The following is a 20,730-nucleotide window of genomic DNA, read 5'->3' as shown; positions in this document are numbered from 1 at the left end:
CTCCTGCTGCCTCTTATCCGTAGAACTACTTGGGTTCAGACAATATTGCGAAAGACAATTCCGCTAATAGTTGTACAGACTGCAGCGCATTATTACAGGAGGCCCTTGTTAACCAATGCAAATATATGTGCGTCAGTGTATACCCTTGTTAACCCATGCAAATGTACCGTACACACGTATATTTGTGTGCCCGCTTTGAACGCTTGTGTAGCAATTTGTGCACTTCCTTCTAGGGCCGTTGACAATGCACGTGTACGAATGGGACAATAGTGCACTGGACGTTTGCGAGGTGCTGTACTAGGGGCCAGGGTTCTCACAAACTATTTTATTATTAGCAACAATTGAATTAAAAATAAATGTTATTTTCTTTAAACCAATATGATGATAGTAAACACGTTAGCAGTGAACTAGCGGACGCCCCGCAAAATCGGTTTAGTAGAGCCAAAGATTATTCCCTACAACACCACAAGCTTTATGATATTAGTAGATATAGACTAACAGACAAACTTTTTCAAAAAAGCAACTGTTGAGTTTCTTGCCGGTATCTTATCAGCAGAACCTGCCTTCCGAACCGGTGGTGGAATCTTTTCAAATAGTCAACTGACGTGCAAAAGTGCTTGTAAACTGAGCCTACTTGAAATAAATTATTTTTGATTTTGATTTTGATTTTTTGGACCGCAGTTTTACTAGTGTAGTTCCGGTTTCCATGGCAATATGGGAATAAATTATAGCCTATGACACTCACGCACACAAATAACGTGGCTTGGGCACGATACTTTTTAATGTCGGTTTAGTAGACCCAGAGATTACCCCTAGAACCTCATAAACTCACAAACTTTATGTCTTAATAATATTGGAATCGATGACATGAATAACACTAACGAAAGTTTAAATTGTAAAAAATGTATCTTTAAGGTATACATTTTTTTTAAATAAATTGGAATTGACATTGATTTGTAGATTTGCTATTGAATTGAAGATTAGCTACAATCTATACTAATATTATAACGCTGAAGAGTTTGTTTGTTTGTTTGCTTGAACACGCTAATCTCGGGAACTACTGGTCCGATTTTAAAAATTCTTACAGTGTTAGATAGCCCATTGATCTAGGAAGGCTATAGGCTATATTATCCCCGTATTCCTGCGGAACGGGCACCACGCGGGTGAAACCGCGCAGCGTCAGCTAGTATCACCTATACCTACATTTGGCAACCCTAAGACCATGCTTTTAAATTTTGTGTTTGTTGCAAAAATATGGTTGGCTGCGTGTAAGTGCATACGACTACAATTTCAAGTGTCACATTTCGTGTACGTTACATTTGAACATGAGAGTTCAAATGTCACTGACGCAGCATATGAGTCAGTGTAGAACAGTCGTGTCATATGGACTATTCGTTTGCTTCTACATAATGAAATTCATTCATTTGTTATTTCACGTATACTTGGATTTGTAGGCACTTTAATTACTAAAATCTCTACTAGTACTACTGGCGAAAAGTAACTTGGTCGCTTTTTCGTTACTTGATGATTTCTCTCAGTAAATTCCACTATGCCGCATACTACTATACTTCGTTCTCAAAATCTGTAACTGTAACATGTATGTAGAATTAAATTTTGCCTTCCTGCTGACGCCTTCTTCTTGACTTCTTTGAGCCAGCTGTATCGAGAAAATTGAAGACTTTTTTTAGTCGACGGTTATATAGGCTTAGCTTAGCTACCAGTATGTGACTGTGTTCTCGTACGGCAGGGGGTTGGGGTGATAGCTAGTGTTGTCCTCACGTTGTCGAGGCTCGAAGCGCCTCCAGCACATCCGGGTGACGGATGACGGATGTCCGCCACCCGGGTCTACATCGCGTCGACTTTGTTGAATGGTGCGCCGTTACTAGCAAAACGCCCTAGTTTCACATGTCTTCTATGGCCTTGCCCAAGTTAGCCCTTGACTACAATCCCACCAATCTAAGATGGAAGCGGGCTAACTTGTTAAAAGTAGGATGAAATCCACACTCCTTTCGGTTTCTACACGACATCGTACCGGAACGTTAAATCGCTTGGCGGTACGTTTTGTCGGTAGGGTAACTAGCCGCGGCTGAAGCCTCCCACCAGCCAGACCTGGACCAATTATGTAGTCTTTTTATAATTGCCCGCACCACTAAGCCTATCATGCAGCTGACGACATATCTCGTGAGGAAGAATAGAGAAATAACGACCAATAGCGGCGGAGTTGTCCCTCTCTCTCTTCGTCTCAACGCAATTAAAGAGAGGTTGGCCGCTATTGGTTGATATTTGTCTATTTCTCTTCACGAGACACGTTGTTGCTCACATGTTACTCCTACAAGGCAACCTTCTCTCTTTCTTCTATATGATCGGATATTATAGCTTAGAACTGCCACCTTGATCCAATGTGGGTTGACGGGATGGTAATGATCTGTTACGATCATTTTCAGTAGTGATCATTATCGGGACTGATCGTGCTGTCTAAGGTACGGGGTTGTAAAAAATTGTAATTCTTCTTTAATGTTTCATTGTTTTTCTAACGAAATATTTGTATTTTGTTTCAGGTAAGCCGGGAGCCGAAGATTGCGTGCATAATAAATACGTTTAGACATGAATTTATTAAGGTAACATTAATTTCTAACGCGGTAGACGCGCTTGGGTAGAGGACTCGCTAGGTTTGGTGACTGCTGCACATTATTGTGAGTGTAATATTATGTTGATCGAGACTGTGATGACCAGATCTTTGTCACTTTATAAATTCTAATTAATTGTTCAAGATAAAAAACTTTTTGAATGAGAATCTGTCTGATGACATTCAGTCATTCGTATTGGTTAGGTTACATGCGTAATTATTTTGGACGTTTTTTACATACCCTGCGAAGTGTTGCTCTGTTTATAGACTATTGTTTTCCACTTACCATTTGCTATCAAAAAAATTATACCTTATGTGCCCTATGGTGTGACGAACCTTTAGCTTTTTAAAAATATTAAATAATGAAGATCTGGGCATGACATTGAATTTTATTGCTCAATAACGTAAGAAATAAAATAACTGTATAAGCTATATAATAAATATATAGGTATTAGGTTCAAACCTTGATCTTGACATTCTTTTTTTTCAAATATATTATCATGCCACAGTATTAGTGTTAAATTGTCGTAGTCCTCCGAATTCAAAAGTAGAATTCAGTAATGAAATTCGTAACGCGTGAAGGCGTTGTGGATTTTCTCTTTAAAAAAAATTTTTACTGTATTCGGTTGGTGAAAATTAAAGCCTTTTTTCATTATAGTATTATAGGGGCTCGCACATTTCACGCCCGCAGGAGTAAGCATTACAAGCTTCATTGGTCCCGGGCTTATTATAGCGCCCCCGTACGCCTCGGCCCACTGTCCGCCAGTGTTGCATCGCGCCTCGATATATTGATACATATACTGTGTCATCCGCGTATCATTAATCCCTTTCACGACAACAGTATTCGTTAAAAGTTACAGGTTATTCTATAATTGAAAAGCGCGTAGAGCTAGTGTTGCACCGTGCCTCTTTATGTCGATATATTACTGTATCATCCACGTATCATTAAGCTCTTACACGACAAAAGTATTCATTAAAACTTACACGTTAACTCTAAAAATTACAAGCGCAGAGGATCAGTGTTGTACCATACCTCGATGCATTGTTATACCGTGCTATGATATATTGATGCATATACTGTGTCATCCGCGTATCATTAAGCCTTTTCACGACAACAGTATTCATTTAACCTTACAGGTTATCTGTAAAAATTACAAGCGCAGTGGATCAGTGTTGTACCATATTTCGATACACGACAACAGTATTAACACTTTACCGTGAAAAATTACTAGCGCGTAGAGCTAGTGTTGCACCGCGCTTCATTACTGTACCATCCACGTATCATTTACACCTTTCTCAGCTAAATGTTTATAAAAGCTAGAAACCAATATCAGCTCGATATATCAATACCTGTACTGTGACATCCGCGTATTATTAAATTACGTATGTTATTAAAAAATACAGGTTATCTCCGAAAATAACGAAGGGGAGAAAATAATATTATATTCATTCATTCCCGTGTCATTAAAAACCTTTCACAACTGTGTGAATGAATGAAAACTAGAGGCTCCGTGAGCCACTGTTGTCGTGATATTTACGGTTTATAAATTACAATCGCGGAGGATCAAAGTTGCCTCGCTCATTGATACATTGACACAATTGTATCATCCACGTATCATTATCATTAAACACCTTAATGGCTACTGTATTGTAAAAATTACTGGTGAACTTCAAAAAGGTTGAACCACATTGGAAGGTTGCATTGATACATACTGTATCATCTGCGTATCATTTACCACCTTTATGTATTTAAAATTATCATTTTCACCCGTGTAGTTACCGTTTCCGTGAAATTACAGGGATAAAATATAGCCTATGTTTATAATATGTGAAATCGGTCCAGTATACTCAGAGCCTATTGAAACAAGCAAACAATCAAATCTTTCTATATTAGCACAAAACAGCAAATGTTTCGGGTCCAGTAATGGAATCACTACAAGTAAACGAATTCCACGTTTCAAAAGTGCTTTTTTTGCTTTTTGCTTTGATTTTATTAAAAAAAATACATAATCGTTTAGTTTTCTGTCTAGTTCTCAATATGATCACGTCATATTGATCTAGTAGTAGGTTTTGTGAAGCTCTGAATTATTTAGCGACTATCGACCTGGTTGTGTTTACTCCTACATAGCGTTGCATTGACAGTTTGACATGTCCTTTTACGAGTGAGTTTTGGACGAGCTTGGATGTAGTTGAGTATGCGAAATGTGAGGATTGAATTCTACCAATGGATTTGAGTTTAGAATAGGCCAATCGTGTGTGTGTGGCGCATTGTCGGAAAGGCCTATGTTCAGTGGTTCAGCTGTGGACGGATACAGGCTGAATCCTTAGGCTGGTTAAAAAAGGAAAGGAATATTATTTACCCCAAAAATATTGATTTTAGAACACATGTTTCTTGAACTTATTTAATCAATTTAATTTTTATTAATGTAAAAAATATAACCCCAGATTTATGGGAAATACTCTTTACTATACTTTGTAAATAGATCCTAAAATGTGTCCTTTATACGCATCCTTAAAATTATGACGTCACGAAAAATCTCGATATCGCTTGATGTACAAAGCTGAAATTTATCAGGGATGTAGTTTAACAGTTAGTTGGTATTCACCAAGAGCGCGCGATTTTGCAATAGATTAAAGATGTTTAAGGGCGAACGAAGTCGCGGGCGTCCGCTAGTATTAATATATTTGCCGCCAATTGCATATGCTAACAAGTATAGTAGTTTAAACAAAAACACCAAGCAAGCACCTATAGTATAATGTCAAGCTCCACAGGGCCCGTTACAAACAATGCCTCTTAACAAAGGCTCTCTCGCTCGATCAAACGCCCCACCGGTTATCTGGCATCAGCACTGTCTTTGTGCTAGCTCATCGTATCTTTTGACGGCTTGCACGTATTCCGCCATACTTACCATGTTGCTATAACTATTAGGTCGGATCAGAACTGAGGTTTCAAAGTACGCGATCTAATTAGAGAGAGTGAGAGAGATAAATAATAATCCCTACCCCTATCCAACCCGTACTCTACCATCGTCTTCATCAACCCATATTCGGATCACTACTGAGCTCGACTCTCCTCTCAGAATGAGAGGGGTTAGGCCAATAGTCCACCACGCTGGCCCAATGCGGATTGGCAGACTTCACACTCGCAGAGAATTAAGATAATTCTCTCGTATGCAAGTTTCCTCACGACGTTTTCCTTCACCGATTGTGACACGTGCTATTTAATTTCTTAAAATGCACACAACTGTAAAGTTGGAGGTGCATGCCCCGGACCGGATTCGAACCCACGCCCTCTGGAATCGGAGGCAGAGATCATACCCACTGGGCTATCACGGCTCCTACCATCACCCTACCCTTACCCTACCCCTTCCCTACCCCAACTCAACTCCTACCCTACTCCCACCCTACACCTATAATACCCCTACCCAAGGTACCCCTTCCCAAGCTCTATTCTACCCTACCCCTATCCTACACCTACTCCCGTACCCTACCTCTACCCTCCCCGTATCCCATCCCTATCCAACCAGTACTCTGCCACTACCCTTACCCTACCTATAAGTGTCCTATGCCCGTCTCCTGGTTCTGAGCTACCTCCCTACCAATTTTCAGATATATCGGTATAGCCGTTCTTGAGTTGAGCGTTCGTGTATGCGCCATACACAACATTTTTCTAATACTTAAATTTTTAAACTTTTGATATCTTTTGAATGTAATGTCCGAATTGAATAATTCAAAAAGTTAAATAAAGGTATTGAAGCAGTCTTGAATCTGAAGTAGTTTATTTTGATAAGAAATCATACGAAGATACTAATTAAGAGCCTTTCCTAACGGCGGCATTTCCTTTTTTTTATATTAAAAAACAGTTATAGTGTCATGTCTATAATACTTAGGCATATGCTGTCGCGATATTTTTTTGTAAAGTTCTCATATCAATAGTTAAAAAAAAAGATTTTAACTATTCATTGTGCGTAACATTCACAAAGTACTCCTACTTCCAACATTCCTTTTAGCCTTACTGTCGTTATAAAACAACCACGTGCAAACTTAGCGCGACTCACTCACTGGGTGCTTATTTACTTTCGCGAGAGACTCCAACAACAGGAGTATGTCAGAAAACACTTCACTAGAACACTTAAACGTATGAAAATTAGAGCGCGGTCCAATTTAACACGCCGGAGTCTGAAAGGAAGCGCACAAAGGAGTTTCAAAGTGTATGTCTAAACGTCACTTGGTTTTCTAGACGGTAGACAGGCCGTCTCGCTGGAGCCACTACTGTTTCGATTTGTTTTGTTGTTTCAAACTATTTTCTAGGCTAGATCTAGCTACGGTTATCTATACTAATATTATGAATCTGAAGAGTTTGTTTGTTTGAACGCGCTAATCTCAGGAACTACTGGTCCAAAATTCAAAATTCATTTATTTCAAGTAGGCACTTTTGACACGTCAGTTGACTATTTGTAAAGATTCTACCACCGGTCCGGAAGGCTGGTTCTGCTGAGCAGAAACCAGCAAGAAACTCAACAATTGCTCTTTAAAAAAAAAACATACAATATTATAATTTACAATTGATGACAACATTACAATTTCTTATAGTTTTACTTCCTGTGTGAAGGTGGATGCTGATCCAATGGAATCCAAGCATCTTTATCATTGAAGAACTCATCAATGTTGTAGTAACCTCGACTAAGTAAATGTTTTTAACACATTGCTTAAAGCTATGCATCGGAAAGTCCATCACAGTCTTGGGGATCTTGTTATAGAAGAGTACACCCAAACCTACAAAAGATTTTTTTACTCTTTGGAGACGAAATACAGAAATAACTAACTTTCGCCCGTGCCCGATTTGAACAATTCTTTCAGTGTTAGATAGCCCATTTATCGAAGAAGGCAATAGGCCTAATATCCCTGTATTCTAACGGGACCGGGGAACCTAAAGGAACCACGCGGATGAAACGGCGCGACGTTTGTTAGTAAAGGATTATCTTATGAAATAAGTTAATACGTAATTGTTATAAGGCAATATTGGCGTTTTGTTTCATCCATAAAAGATCTTTCTGGAGTTGGAAAGTCGAGGTTTAATAAATACCACGAGTCTTTACGTTGTTCAAATTTAAATCCCTTAATTAGGAATAGGCTTAGCTTACACTTAATTTTGACACGCCAGAGATTTTTGACCTATTTGTAATGTAAAGAGCACGATTAAATCGGAAGTCTTGTGGGGTAAGATGCGATCAACGTCTCGTAAAATGAAATAGACAAAATGTCGACCAATGGCAAAATTGTCCCTGTCCCGTTTCTTTCGTCCCAACGCTATGAAAGAGAACACATCTTAGAAATGCGTTCATGCTTTAATAATAATATTAACATCAGATAGTGAATAATATCACTTTATAGTTTTCGATCCTACTAATATTATATACGCGAAAGTTTGTTTGGATGTTTGTACTACTTAAATCACCGTGGCTCAGAGAGCACGTTAAATCGTCGGTTAAGATCCTTAGCATCTGATAGTGAAGTACATAAATAAGTCTAATATCAAAGGCCTACTCGACTAGTAAGTAGAAGAGCCGTTTTAGAAATTTTGTTAAGTAATTTTTGATATGACCATCTCAAAAGGGTCACTCAATCGATAAAATATTTAACGGATGTGACGTTTCCACGCCTTGTATGACGTTAATGGGGTCCGGTGACTCCGGTGTATTTATAAAACTGTATCGATCCTAGTTGCCATTGGACGCCGTATTGGACTGTTACGTGTTCTTTACGAACTTTTGCTATAAATGAATTATCTAATTGATTTCATTGTACTGAAATGTTTTACCTATAGGTACTAATATTATAATTTATTTGATTGTTTGTTTATTTGCATTGAATAGGTTCTGAAAATTACGGGACGAATTAAAAAAAAGTAGAATTCTACATTAACCTTGATGAACATAGGTTATGTTTTATTTATCATGGCATTATGTTTGATTAATATTATTAATACACTTATATATATTTGTATTACTAATAATTATTAATATTTATAAAAACTTAACTTGGTTTCCACAACTAATTAAATAATTAAATATTTAACCGTGTAGAGTTAATACACGAATATAAATAAATCTCTCGTTAAACAAACCAACCAAATTGATATACAACGAATTTGTATTCGATTTTAGAACTATCAGCGCATGCAAATAACTGGGTTTATTTGTTAAGTTCAAACAACAATTACAGAATATTGACCATGTCATTTGTTTCTTATCTCATGGCCCCATTAAGCAATCGTATATCTGTGACATGTCATTAGTACGGCGTCTAGTATGATATAATTAAATGTACTGAATTCTTTTCAAGAGAAATAAATGTTACTAATTTATCTATGGTTTTTTTTTAATGTTCATACTTACAATGCAAATTATGGGTTCGACTCTCTTAGCTCATCAACTATCTTAGCGCCCATAACACAAGCTACTCTGTATGCTTACTTTGGCGCTAGATAGTGATGTGTATTGTTTAAGTATATTTAAATTTATTAAAAAAAAAATGCAAATTATGTAGGTACATTAACATAGTTTAACTTTTGTTTTAAAATCGACACCAGAGCGACTATATAAACAACGAATGTTCATTTGTTTACTGTTTTAAGTTACTTACTTTACTTTATCTGTAAGTTTTTCACAAATATCAGTTACACTTACATGTATACAGTTATAGAATTACCCATTTAGATATTGCTATCTCAGAACACGAGGATTGTGTGAGCATTGTTGTTCTTAGCGCGATAATCGTGACGTCGTGAGCAGGTTCGCCAGTATGATCGGGTTACGTGTCATTAGTACGGGCGCTCGGATGATTGGAGTTAAAGTTTATCAAGTTAACATCTGGGCTGAACGTTGTATCTGTGTTCTGTGATAACTTGCGTGTCATTTATTATTTAAATTATGAGCTAATTCAGTAATAAATAACATAAATGACATTATTTGTGATTTCAACATTATTTTCGGATGTTTTGTGATGTGATTTAAACATTTGCAATATGTATTATTTTAATAATTTCTTTATTTGATGGCAAGGCTTCTCCAGCAGAACAATTAAAAGTGGTGATCATTTAATATGAAGTGGATCGCGTGATTGCTTTCTAACGGTTTTTACGACATCAAATACTAATTTATGAAAACTTATACTTTTTTTAAAAGGGTTTTAATTGCAAATTAATTAGTAAGTCCCGGTTTAACTGTAACAGTCTAATTAACTACCGAATACCGACCAACTTCTTTAGAATTACGAGGATTTAATTAGAAGCTTCCCACTTTACTGTGCTAACTTTTGTTAAATAAAAGGGACCCGCTGTGCTTTTTAGATTGATGTCTCTTTGATTACAGATTAATTAGTTAATTAATTATCTATATAAATAAAAAGATAACTTAATGACTTTCGGACATTTGGGGAATTAAAGGCCGAAAAGATTGAAGCGAAATATGTTCATTCATAGTAGTATTTATTTTCTTATCTCAATGTTTTTATATAGAAAACAGCTCCCACAAAAAAGATGACAAATTCAAATGAAATATAGAATGTCCTTTGCTTTTTATGTATAAAATATTAACAGTTTTATAGATAGGTTCAAATATTAATCTTTTATTGAAATTTAATATAACATGTATTTTTTGAGAAATTTGTTACAAAAAACGTAAAGAAAAAATTATATCAGCAACTATTCAGACCAAAGAAGACCGCAGATGTAATAGTGTAATATAGTTTAATCAAGATCTGATGTAATAAAAACAAGACTGAAAAAACATGACGGCACGGCAAAAACGCAATTTTACCAGACTCCAAGTTATTAATATTATTAATACTAGTACATAATATAATATAAGTTAACCTAATAATTCCACTTTATAAACAATCCGTAAACCGATCAATCAATGGTATTTTGCTTTACATGAATTACATAAAAATATCAATAAAAACTAGCCTACAAAACATTTTTTCACTACTAATTCGTCAAACGTGACTAGTGTCAAGCTAGTCGAGTGTCAGTGTCAAGTGTGACGCGGCGGACTGTCAAAATAAATCCCCAAACGATGCGCCACCGGGTGCTGCCGCTCCTGGCGCCCGTCTTCCTGTCCAAGCTGTGGAGGAGGCGACGGACTAAAGCTATCGAGAGGCTGCACGCGGTATGCTACTAGTATACACAATACCGACTTTACCATAAGGGCACACGGGGCCGTGTCCAGAGCCGCCATTCTCTGGGGGCCCCGAAGGACTGACAATATAAAATGTTCTTCAAAATATTGATTTTAAACATATACCTAATAGAAGATTTTGCTCAACATAAATCCCAAAATAAGCCGTTATCATAATCGTAGTTAAAAAAAACAGCAGCGTTATCAGATCATATCAATGACATATTATAGATCTAATACTGTATTTGATTACCTATAATAAATGGCCACACTTAGTAAATAAATGTTAGTATAACTAATTAACTTTTATTTTCCAAAAGGGAAATTCTAGTGTGCCCAAGGGCCCCACGGTAAGTTAAGACGGCGATGAGTATACATACGTACAAGATGTTGGCAGACAACATGTCCTTTTATTTGCTAAGATCCGTGCATATTTCCCTTGTATAAAGCGACGGGTAGCATCGACAGTGATTGTGCCATCATTTTGTGGGAGAGGAAACACAGGACTTGTGACCTTGGGTGTAGGTTTAAAGTATCCTTTCATAATGCATCAACACTCGCCTCCCCTGTCCGACATGTTCTCCACTCCCACACTAAACAATTCATGATCAATAATTACAACTCAAAACATTATTGCACAGATACGCGACTAGTAGCGTGACGGTGTTCACGCTGCCTAAGAAAGAACTTACTCTTTTAAAATCCCTCTTATTTTATACCATCACTGTTGCAACAACTTCGTCACGTTATAATTGTTTTTTCTATTCTTATCAATCCTTTAGTTAGTTAATTGGCCGACTTAGTCAATAAAGTCGGTTCAAAAGTGAAGTCGGATATTTTTTTTTATTAAAAAGATTTTTTTATACTTTTTCTTTCTTGAAAACCTTGACAAAGTTTTTTTTTATTCTATCTTTCGGTTTCTACACGACATTGTACCGTTAAAGTTATGCATTATGCTTAGAAATTTTTAAAGCCAATCAAACTAAAGAATGTCGGACGAGCCCAACCCATATTGTACTAACATTTCACTAAGAATTTGCCAGCAAAATACCTATATGATAGATACGGAATTTTCCATTTGCTCGAAAATAATTTCCAATAAATATACAAAGGGAAGGGGATTTTCATTTTTTCTATAAGAGATAAAGTAAGCTCGAGGCTGACGACCCTCCTCGAGATATCTCCTGAATCTTTAATCTTGTTAAAGGTACATTCACACTGTTTTGTTTATTTTTTAATTTTTCTGCTGAACTGGCAGGTCAACTATAAATTTTTCTATTGCTATATGGAAAATTTCTAAAATGTGTATTGTATTTATTGGATAGAAGCAGGCGTTACTTTGCGGAAGTTCATCATGATTATATAATGATTTATTTATTTTGCTATCATCCGCGAAAATTCGGCGAACCTAGCTTAGCTTTTTGATTTTAAAATGTGTATCTGTTTAAAATGTGCATACATAAATACAATATATAATTATTTATTTATTTTGCTATCATCCGCGAAAATTCGGCGAACCCATGCGACAACGTCACCCAGGTCCGACAAAATAGACTCAACTTGAGAGTATTTTATAAATACTTGAGAGTATTTTGTCGGACCTGGGTGACGTTGTCGCATGGGTTCGCCGAATTTTCGCGGATGATAGCAAAATAAATAAATCATTATATATTGTATTTATGTATGCACATTTTAAACAGATACACATTTTAAAATCAAAAAGCTAAAAAAATATACCAATAGCTTATTAACAAGTCCGCTTATTATGAGTGTATCGGGATAAAAGTATAGTCTGGGTGATAGGCTAAAAATGTAGGTAAAAAAACATAAATGCCATTAAATTAATAAAAACAGATTTGATTTTTAACCGACTTCCAAAAAGGAGGAGGTTCTACGTTCGGCTGTATGTATGTTTTTTTTTTTTTTTATTTTTTTTATTTTTTTTTTTATTATGTATGTCCAGCGATAATTCCGTCAATTATGGACCGATTTTGAAAATTCTTTTTTTGTTTTGAAGGGTTTACTTCCAGGGTGGTCCCATTTTTTTCATGTCAGGATCTGATGATGGCATCCTGGAGAAATTGAGGGGAACTTTCGAAAGTTGTAGAGACGGCTAGTGCGTTTGTTAGTGTTTCCATAAGGTATTTTAAACCACTACAACTTTATGAAGGTTTGGAGTTGGTCTGATGATGGAGCCGAAACACAGACGATGGAACTCGTCAACGATTTACAGCAGTCACCTTTTGTTTGGGCTTGATTAATTTGTATTGATGAGTACTTTCCACCTATATGGGTTGTGACTGTATTAAGAGTCTGGTGATGAAGACGAGGAACAGTGAAGAGAACTCCTCGACGGTTCACAGTAGCTACCTCGTGTTTGGACTTCATAAATTTGTATTGATGAGAACTTTCCACCTACATGGATTGTGTATGTATTAAGGGTCTGGTGATGAAGACGAGGGACAGTGAAGAGAACTCCTCTACGGTTCACAGTAGCTACCTTGTGTTTGGACTTGATAAATTTGTGTTGATGAGAACTTTCCACCTAGATGGATTGTGACTGTATTAAGGGTCTGATGATGAAGACGAGGGACAGTGAAGAGAACTCCTCGACGGCTCACAGTAGCTACCTTGTGTTTGGACTTGATAATTTTGTATTGATAAGAACTTTCCACTTAGATAGGTTGTGACTGTACACACGCAGTAGGTATGCTAACACTAAAAATAAAAAAATAAAAATTTTAATAAAAAAAATTTAACCGACTTCCAAGTCAAAAAATAACTTTAACTAAAAAGCAAAAAATAACATCCTACCTATGTGCTACCTTCTGATCAGTTTGAAGGCGGTGCCAAGCCAGTGTCGTATTTTAATTAAAGCTGTTTCTGAAAGAACCCCAGAAATTTTGTAGTTAAAACGTGTTTAATTAAAACATCATTGGCTTGGCACCGCCTTCGAACTGATCAGAAGGTAGCACATAGGTAGGAAGTTATTTTTTGCTTTTTAGTTAAAGTTATTTTTTAGTTAAAGTTATTTTTTATAAAAATTTTCATGATCTTTAAGTGTACAAAACAACCTATACTTAAACCATACTCTATCTGCACTGTTTACCACCAAACAAATTAGAAATGAGGGTTTAAAATTTTGCGGGATTTGTATTATTCAAAAGCTCAAAGTCACTTAGCGGGCTCTGGGTTTCTCTGCGTGATCGAATCAGAAATGAGGAGATCCGCAAAAGAACCAAAGTCACTGACGTAGCTCAGCGAGTCGCGAAGTTGAAGTGGCAATGGGCAGGCCATTGGGGTCCCACGGTGGCGACCCTGGAATGCAGTGTTGGACCGCCCACTAGGTGGACCGAGGACAACAAGCGTGTTGCAGGGAGCCGCTGGATACTCGCGGCTCGAGACCGTTTTGTTTGGAAGTCCATGCAAGAGACCAATGTCCAGCAGAGGACGTCCATCTGCTGTTAATGTTGATGATGATGTATTCGTGCTGTTGTTTAAAGTATGTGTGTTGTGTTCCAGAGCGCGTCAGAGAACTCGGCGGGCGCGGGCGGCGGCGGCTCGTCGGGCGGCAGCGCCAGGGTCTCGTCGCGCTCCAGGGCCTCCGAGGAGCCGCATATCGGTCAGTGCTCCTTGTATATCTCCAGGGGAAATCTCCACGATAGTCTCAGTAACAGATTCGTAGGCCTATGTCAATGATAATGACAGGGACTCACGGCTTCACGTGCTTTTCGGTCTCCTGTGGGAAATCTCCACCGAGGGACAGATTCGTCGGCTTATACATGTACTAGCGGACGCCCTTGACTGCGTCCGCATGGAATTCTGTTTCACAAATGCCGCTGGAACCATGGATTTTTCTGAAATGAAAAGTATTTGTTAATCCAAAGTAAAATCCTAATCTCAGCCAAAACGCTTCTATAGTAGCGGCGTTAAAGAATGACAAACATCCATACAAACTTTCGCGTTTATATTAGTAGAATTAATGATTATTACCGGGTCTGACGTGATCTCCGAGGCATGAATAGCTTCTCACGACTAGACCCAGAGCCTCGTGATCCGAAGGCACATAGGCTAACCACTGATCCAACTACGAAGTCATTAAGAGTATAAATCAATAGATATGCTAAGTTCGTTTGTATGTGGGGTTGCAGGCAAGTACAAGCTGCTGAAGACCATCGGCAAGGGCAACTTCGCGAAGGTGAAGCTGGCGAAGCATGTGCCCACCGGCAAAGAGGTGGCCATCAAGATCATAGACAAGACGCAGCTGAACCCCAGCTCCCTGCAGAAACTGTTCAGAGAGGTAACTATGATATAGGTATTAATCGCTTCCAGCAAATACAAACTGCCGAAGACTATCGGGAAGGGCAAGTTGCAAAGGTGAAGCTTGCGAAGAACGTGCCCATCGGCAATGAGCTTTCTGCAGAAACTCTTCAGAGCGGTAACTTTGTTTTTCTAAACAATGACAAGTTAGCCCTTGATGACGATCTTAACTTAGTGGTGCGCTAATCTTGCCTTATAGATGCAAACATGTACTGTAATTGAGGAGTATCTCTGCGTGATATGTAGCTCAACGAGTCCCAGAGCTGAAGTGGTAATTGGTTGGGCTCATAGTCCATGTGCTGGTGGAGGTTGAATTCTCAAGGTGCTCGAACAGCGACCCCGCACCAGAGAGTATTGGTTGACCCACTAGGTAGACCGATGATATAAAAACAGGTTGCAAAAGCAAGTAGCATAAAACCATGGTGTATGAAAGTCCTTACAAAAGGCCATATCCAGCAATGGATGACTTTTATTGGCTGATCACGATAATGACTATAGTAACACAATAAATACTGGACGTCCACTGTTGGACTAAGTCTAAGACCTATAATGTCTTTAAAACAATCTCGAGCTGCCTGCACCTAGCGGAACCTTGTATGTCTTAAATCTTAAATTTTGGCTGGTGGGCGGCTTCGGCCGTGGCTAGTTACCACCCTACCGGCAAAGACGTACCGCCAAGCGATTTAGCGTTCCGGTACGATGTCGTGTAGAAACCAAAGGAGTGTGGATTTTCATCCTCCTCCTAACAAGTTAGTCCGCTTCCATCTTAGACTGCATCATCACTTACCATAGGTGAGATTGTAGTCAAGGGCTAACTTGTCAAGAATAAAAAAAAAAAAAATCTACATTCTGTGACTATTTTTTTTTTTTTTTAAATTTTTATTTGGGTCAACAAACAGTAAACGATAAGATTACAAGTTACTATTACCTATAACAATATATAATTTATGTATATTTTATTTTATAAAATGGTTTATTATAATGTATTTGATATTTGTTTTCAGGTGCGGATAATGAAAATGCTCGATCACCCCAACATTGTGAAACTGTTCCAAGTTATCGAAACAGAAAAAACACTGTACCTCGTGATGGAGTACGCGTCTGGTGGCGAAGTAAGTATCATTCATGCTACGTAGTCTTGAGGGTTAGACCCCTTATCCCTTATCTAATAGAAGAGGAGACCACTTACGCTGTTGCAAATATGTTGCTGGTAAACCCAGAAAAGGAGAAAAAGTTAATAAAAACATTGAAATGACAATGACAAAAGGCAGACAGACTGAGAAGAAATAAACATTCCAAAAAATTTTGTAGTCTAAAAATACTTTTTTAATTTCCTTTTGAAAGTATTATTTTTAGTTGTTGGGGTTTGACCCGTAGTCTTTTCCGACTAGTTTTGAGGGGAATTGGAATATTGGTCATATTTAAAAGATATGGCAACCATTCTTTAAAAAATATATCACTTTACGATTTTATTTAATATTAATTTGTATCATTTCCAGGTGTTCGACTACTTGGTGCTACACGGGCGCATGAAGGAGAAGGAGGCGCGCGCCAAGTTCAGGCAAATAGTGTCCGCAGTGCAGTACTGCCATCAGAAGAGGATCATACACAGGGATCTCAAGGTGAGCTCAGACTCCGCTCGCACTTAGACAAAATGGACACCCACCAATACGCTACTCGCGAAGTTAATCGAATACGATACACAACACAACACATGATGATGGCCTACACAAATTTCACTTCGCTTCGTGCAACCTCAACCTCGCTGGACTACTGACCGTTGTCGGTTTTTGCGCCTGAGCCAAAGGATTCGATGCAATCCGAGGTTCGTACACGAAGCGCCTCGCTTTAGTACTTGGGGTTACTTTAGGATATGGTTTCGTTCGCGATCGAATAGCGCATTCTCGATATGTCGTCACTTGGAATTTTCATACAAATTGCAGTGATGCAGCTAGGGGCTTTTGGGGCTGCTCCCTTAATAAGAGGGATTAATTTAATAAAAAAGCAGTGGACATTAGTGTTACTCCTAGCAGCAAAATTGTTTTTGTATATAAGGTAGCTAGACTCACAGGAGTACCATAGACTATCTAACAAAGGCTACATGTTTGAAGATTTTAATACGCGAGTAAAACACTAAGGACGCATATTAATATGGCTCTTAATAATATGTTTTTTAATTTTTTGTTAACGATTTACATTTATCCAGTGAATGTATGCACTCCAGGCGGAAAACCTGCTGCTCGATGGCGAGATGAACATAAAGATCGCGGACTTCGGGTTCTCGAACGAGTTCACGCCGGGCGCCAAGCTCGACACCTTCTGCGGCTCGCCGCCCTACGCCGCGCCAGAGCTGTTCCAAGGTACGCCCGCCTTCCCTCATTGGAGCCGCGTATGTGAGCTCCACGTCTCCTCTCCCAGAGCTGGGAAGACTCCCGTGCCGTGAGCACGTAAACCATTGTCATCAAATAGAGGTTGTTAAGGAATTCTACAGTATCACCCATAAGTTATCTCCTCTAAAGAGGGAGGACTAGCCTTATATGTTCAAGTTCCCTGATAATGCCATCTATTCGCCAGCCAGATCGTCTCCTGCCGATAAGATCAGGTAGTCGTGGAGGAACATTCTCACCCGGTCTTGTTCTTTCAAGCTATTTCGGGATTGAGGCCTTTTGACCTATGGGTTGTCCGGGATGTCGTAAATCCTGGCATCCCACGCGGACTGCGATTTCTCGCTATCGGTGTCGGTTTCTGTGACTTGCCCCATGCGGGACTGCCAAGCGTTTGCTGTTGGTAATTTACAATAATAAACACTGATTTACTATGCCTGTAGATAGCAGCACACATTTTAAAAGCCTCGTCCGATTACACTTTTCGTAACTCATTCTCCAACTTCCTAAGTCTAACGTGCGTGAAGACCTTTTCATTCAATTAATAAGTCAGTAAATAACTCCATAACTCTTCTCTCAGAGCTGGGAAGTTTAAATTGTTATTCGTGTTTATTATCATCAATATCTGAGATCATATCTCCTCTCCTGTGAGGAGGTACGACTGGCCTTATAGTGGGCCGTTAAAATAATCTGATAATGGTCATCATCCTCATCAACAGCCGATGGACGTCGTCATTTCAGCACTTTGGGACCCAAACATCCATCGACTCTTCGAACTACATGCCCTGCCCTTTGCCACTTCAGCTTCGCGACTCGCTGAGCTATGTCAGTGGCTTTGGTTCTTCTGGGGTTCTTCTGATAATGGTCACTTTATGTCAATGTGTCTCATATTGCAGGCAAGAAGTACGACGGCCCCGAAGTGGACGTGTGGTCGCTGGGCGTGATCCTGTACACACTCGTGTCGGGCTCGCTGCCCTTCGACGGCTCCACGCTGCGCGAGCTGCGGGAGCGAGTGCTGCGGGGGAAGTACAGGTACAGTCCGCGACGGTGGGGTAGCGTGCCTTGTAGGGGCCCCGTATCAAGAGGGGGGGCCCAAATTAAGGGTAAAGATTTCTTACAAACAAAAAAGCTCGCTTAAAATAAATATGACAGTGACTTGACCTATGTAGAACAAGAAGTGACCAAGAGGAAAAATGAAATTTTTGACTTTTTGCAGTTTTTTTTCCCCAAGAAGCACCAGACTAATTGAGATTGTGTGATTTACATTTTACTAATTTTTGTTTTTGATGATGTAATGTAGTCTGTAGGCTCAGTATCATTGATAGGGGGGAGCTACGTCTCTGGTCCTCGTGTAATACCCCTGCGCAAGTGTAATTCATCATCATCATCATCATCATCCCATATTCGGCTCACTGCTGAGTTCGAGTCTCCTCTCAAAATAAGAGGGGTTAGGCCAATAGTCCACCACGCAGGCCCAATGCGGATTGGCAGACTTCACAGACGCAGAGAATTAAGAAAATTCTCTGGTTTGCAGGTTTCCTCACGATGTTTTTCCTTCACCGTTTGAGACATGTGATATTTAATTTCTTGAAAAATGCACACAACTGAAAAGTTGGAGGTGCATGACCGGATTCGAACCCACACCCTCCGGAATCGGAGGCAGGCATCCCACATCCTCTGTCAGAGCGGACTATAAAGCTGCGTGATTTAAGCCTCTATCGCTTCGTGGTAAAGAAAATGGATCACACGCCCGGGAGCTCTTATTCCGCAAGGAAATATTCCTGTAAAATAATACACACGTATAGTTTTTGGTAGCTTAAAGTTTTTTCTTTTCCGAATATTAGAATATTAATAACGTTAGCTTTTAATTGATTCCAGAATACCTTTCTACATGTCAACGGATTGCGAGAATCTACTCAAAAAGTTCCTCGTGCTGAACCCGGCGAAGCGGGCCTCCCTCGAGAGCATCATGCGCGACAAGTGGATGAACACGGGCTATGAGGACGACGAGCTGCGGCCGTACGTCGAACCACAGCAGGACTTCAAGGACCACAAACGGATAGGTGAGTACGGAGACACTGCCAGAACATGGCTAAACCCCTGTTCAATCCTAGATTCTGCACCTGATTGGACTTTGTCGATGGATACATATGAAAAACATTATAAAATCCCAAAGGATGACGCTGTTTTAAGATCTAGATCAGATATTTTCCTTTTTTTGCAAACAAACTAAGCGTGCTTGTTGAGCTTACTGTGCCGTGAGAGACTAACATTCCGAACTAACTAAAAATGGGTATGTAGTTAGTCTGTACGCCGTTGAAGTAGGTGCGAGAGGATTACCAGCTAAATCTCTCTATAACTTCCTTGAAGACCTTGGCCTCTTTAGAAGTGCAGCTAGTTCTATATTAGAACGAGTACCCAAAGCTGCTTTAATAGGATCTTACCAAATTTGGCGGCGAACAACACGAGCGGAGGAGGGGAGTGTTGATCGATCGTCAAGGATATCCTTAACCCTAAATCCTGTAGTCACAAGTCCAGGACTCTGCTCGGAGTTTTTCTCTCTACCACGCGAAGTACCCGGCACCTGCTCGGTGAAGCCATTGAATGCTAAGATATTCGTCACTTCAGTATTATACCTACATTTTTCTAGAGGAGAGGTCTAATGAGGCCCTAAGGGTGATCAGTCCTAACCAGGGACTAATCCACCCAATTCCCATAGTATAACATATGGATATGCTGATGTCTCCATAGTGTTCACCTTCATGGTGAGATTCATGAGGTCTGCGTCATATAACATAGTGTGTCAGTACAATGAACAGACTATAGTTTCTTCAACTACTTCATCAAGTAGAACCAGGTCAAATGTTGTCAATTGTATCCTTAACTTAGTTTATCTGAAGTTATTTATAATTTTAGTTAGAGGTACTTAAAAAAGAAACTTTAAATCTAGCGACTATTTAAAAAATTACTTGTCTTTAAATTTGACAAATACAACATTTTTTGTTAATAATAAATAGGTAAGTCCTACTAGCAAAACTTTGTCGTTCGTAACGATTTATATAAATTCTTGGTGCTAATTAATATGACTTATTATATTACGCTATGTCACCATTACTTGCACGCTTACTTACATAAATCCTGTAATCATTTTCAAGTATACCAAATATAGTAATTTAACAATTTATCTTAACATATTATATTGTCTAATATTTCAGTAATT

At 38.8% G+C, this 20,730-nt stretch overlaps 1 protein-coding gene across 11 annotated transcripts in view; it reads left to right on the top strand.

The window, feature by feature from the left end:
* The window catches only part of LOC112058090 (serine/threonine-protein kinase MARK2), a 219,049-nt gene that overhangs the window by 154,281 nt on the left and 44,038 nt on the right, over nt 1-20,730 (top strand). For all 11 annotated transcript variants that reach the window (XM_052886767.1, XM_052886764.1, XM_052886763.1 and 8 more), the window contains 7 exons: nt 14,329-14,428; nt 14,958-15,106; nt 16,131-16,238; nt 16,626-16,748; nt 17,351-17,486; nt 18,407-18,542; nt 19,389-19,573. In XM_052886767.1, coding sequence (XP_052742727.1) covers nt 14,329-14,428; nt 14,958-15,106; nt 16,131-16,238; nt 16,626-16,748; nt 17,351-17,486; nt 18,407-18,542; nt 19,389-19,573 — 937 coding nt within the window. The remainder of the gene's footprint in view (nt 1-14,328; nt 14,429-14,957; nt 15,107-16,130; nt 16,239-16,625; nt 16,749-17,350; nt 17,487-18,406; nt 18,543-19,388; nt 19,574-20,730) is intronic.

The sequence above is a fragment of the Bicyclus anynana genome, chromosome 18, assembly GCF_947172395.1.
Source record: "Bicyclus anynana chromosome 18, ilBicAnyn1.1, whole genome shotgun sequence".
NCBI lineage: Eukaryota > Metazoa > Arthropoda > Insecta > Lepidoptera > Nymphalidae > Bicyclus > Bicyclus anynana.
This window is presented reverse-complemented; position numbering and strand designations above follow the sequence as displayed.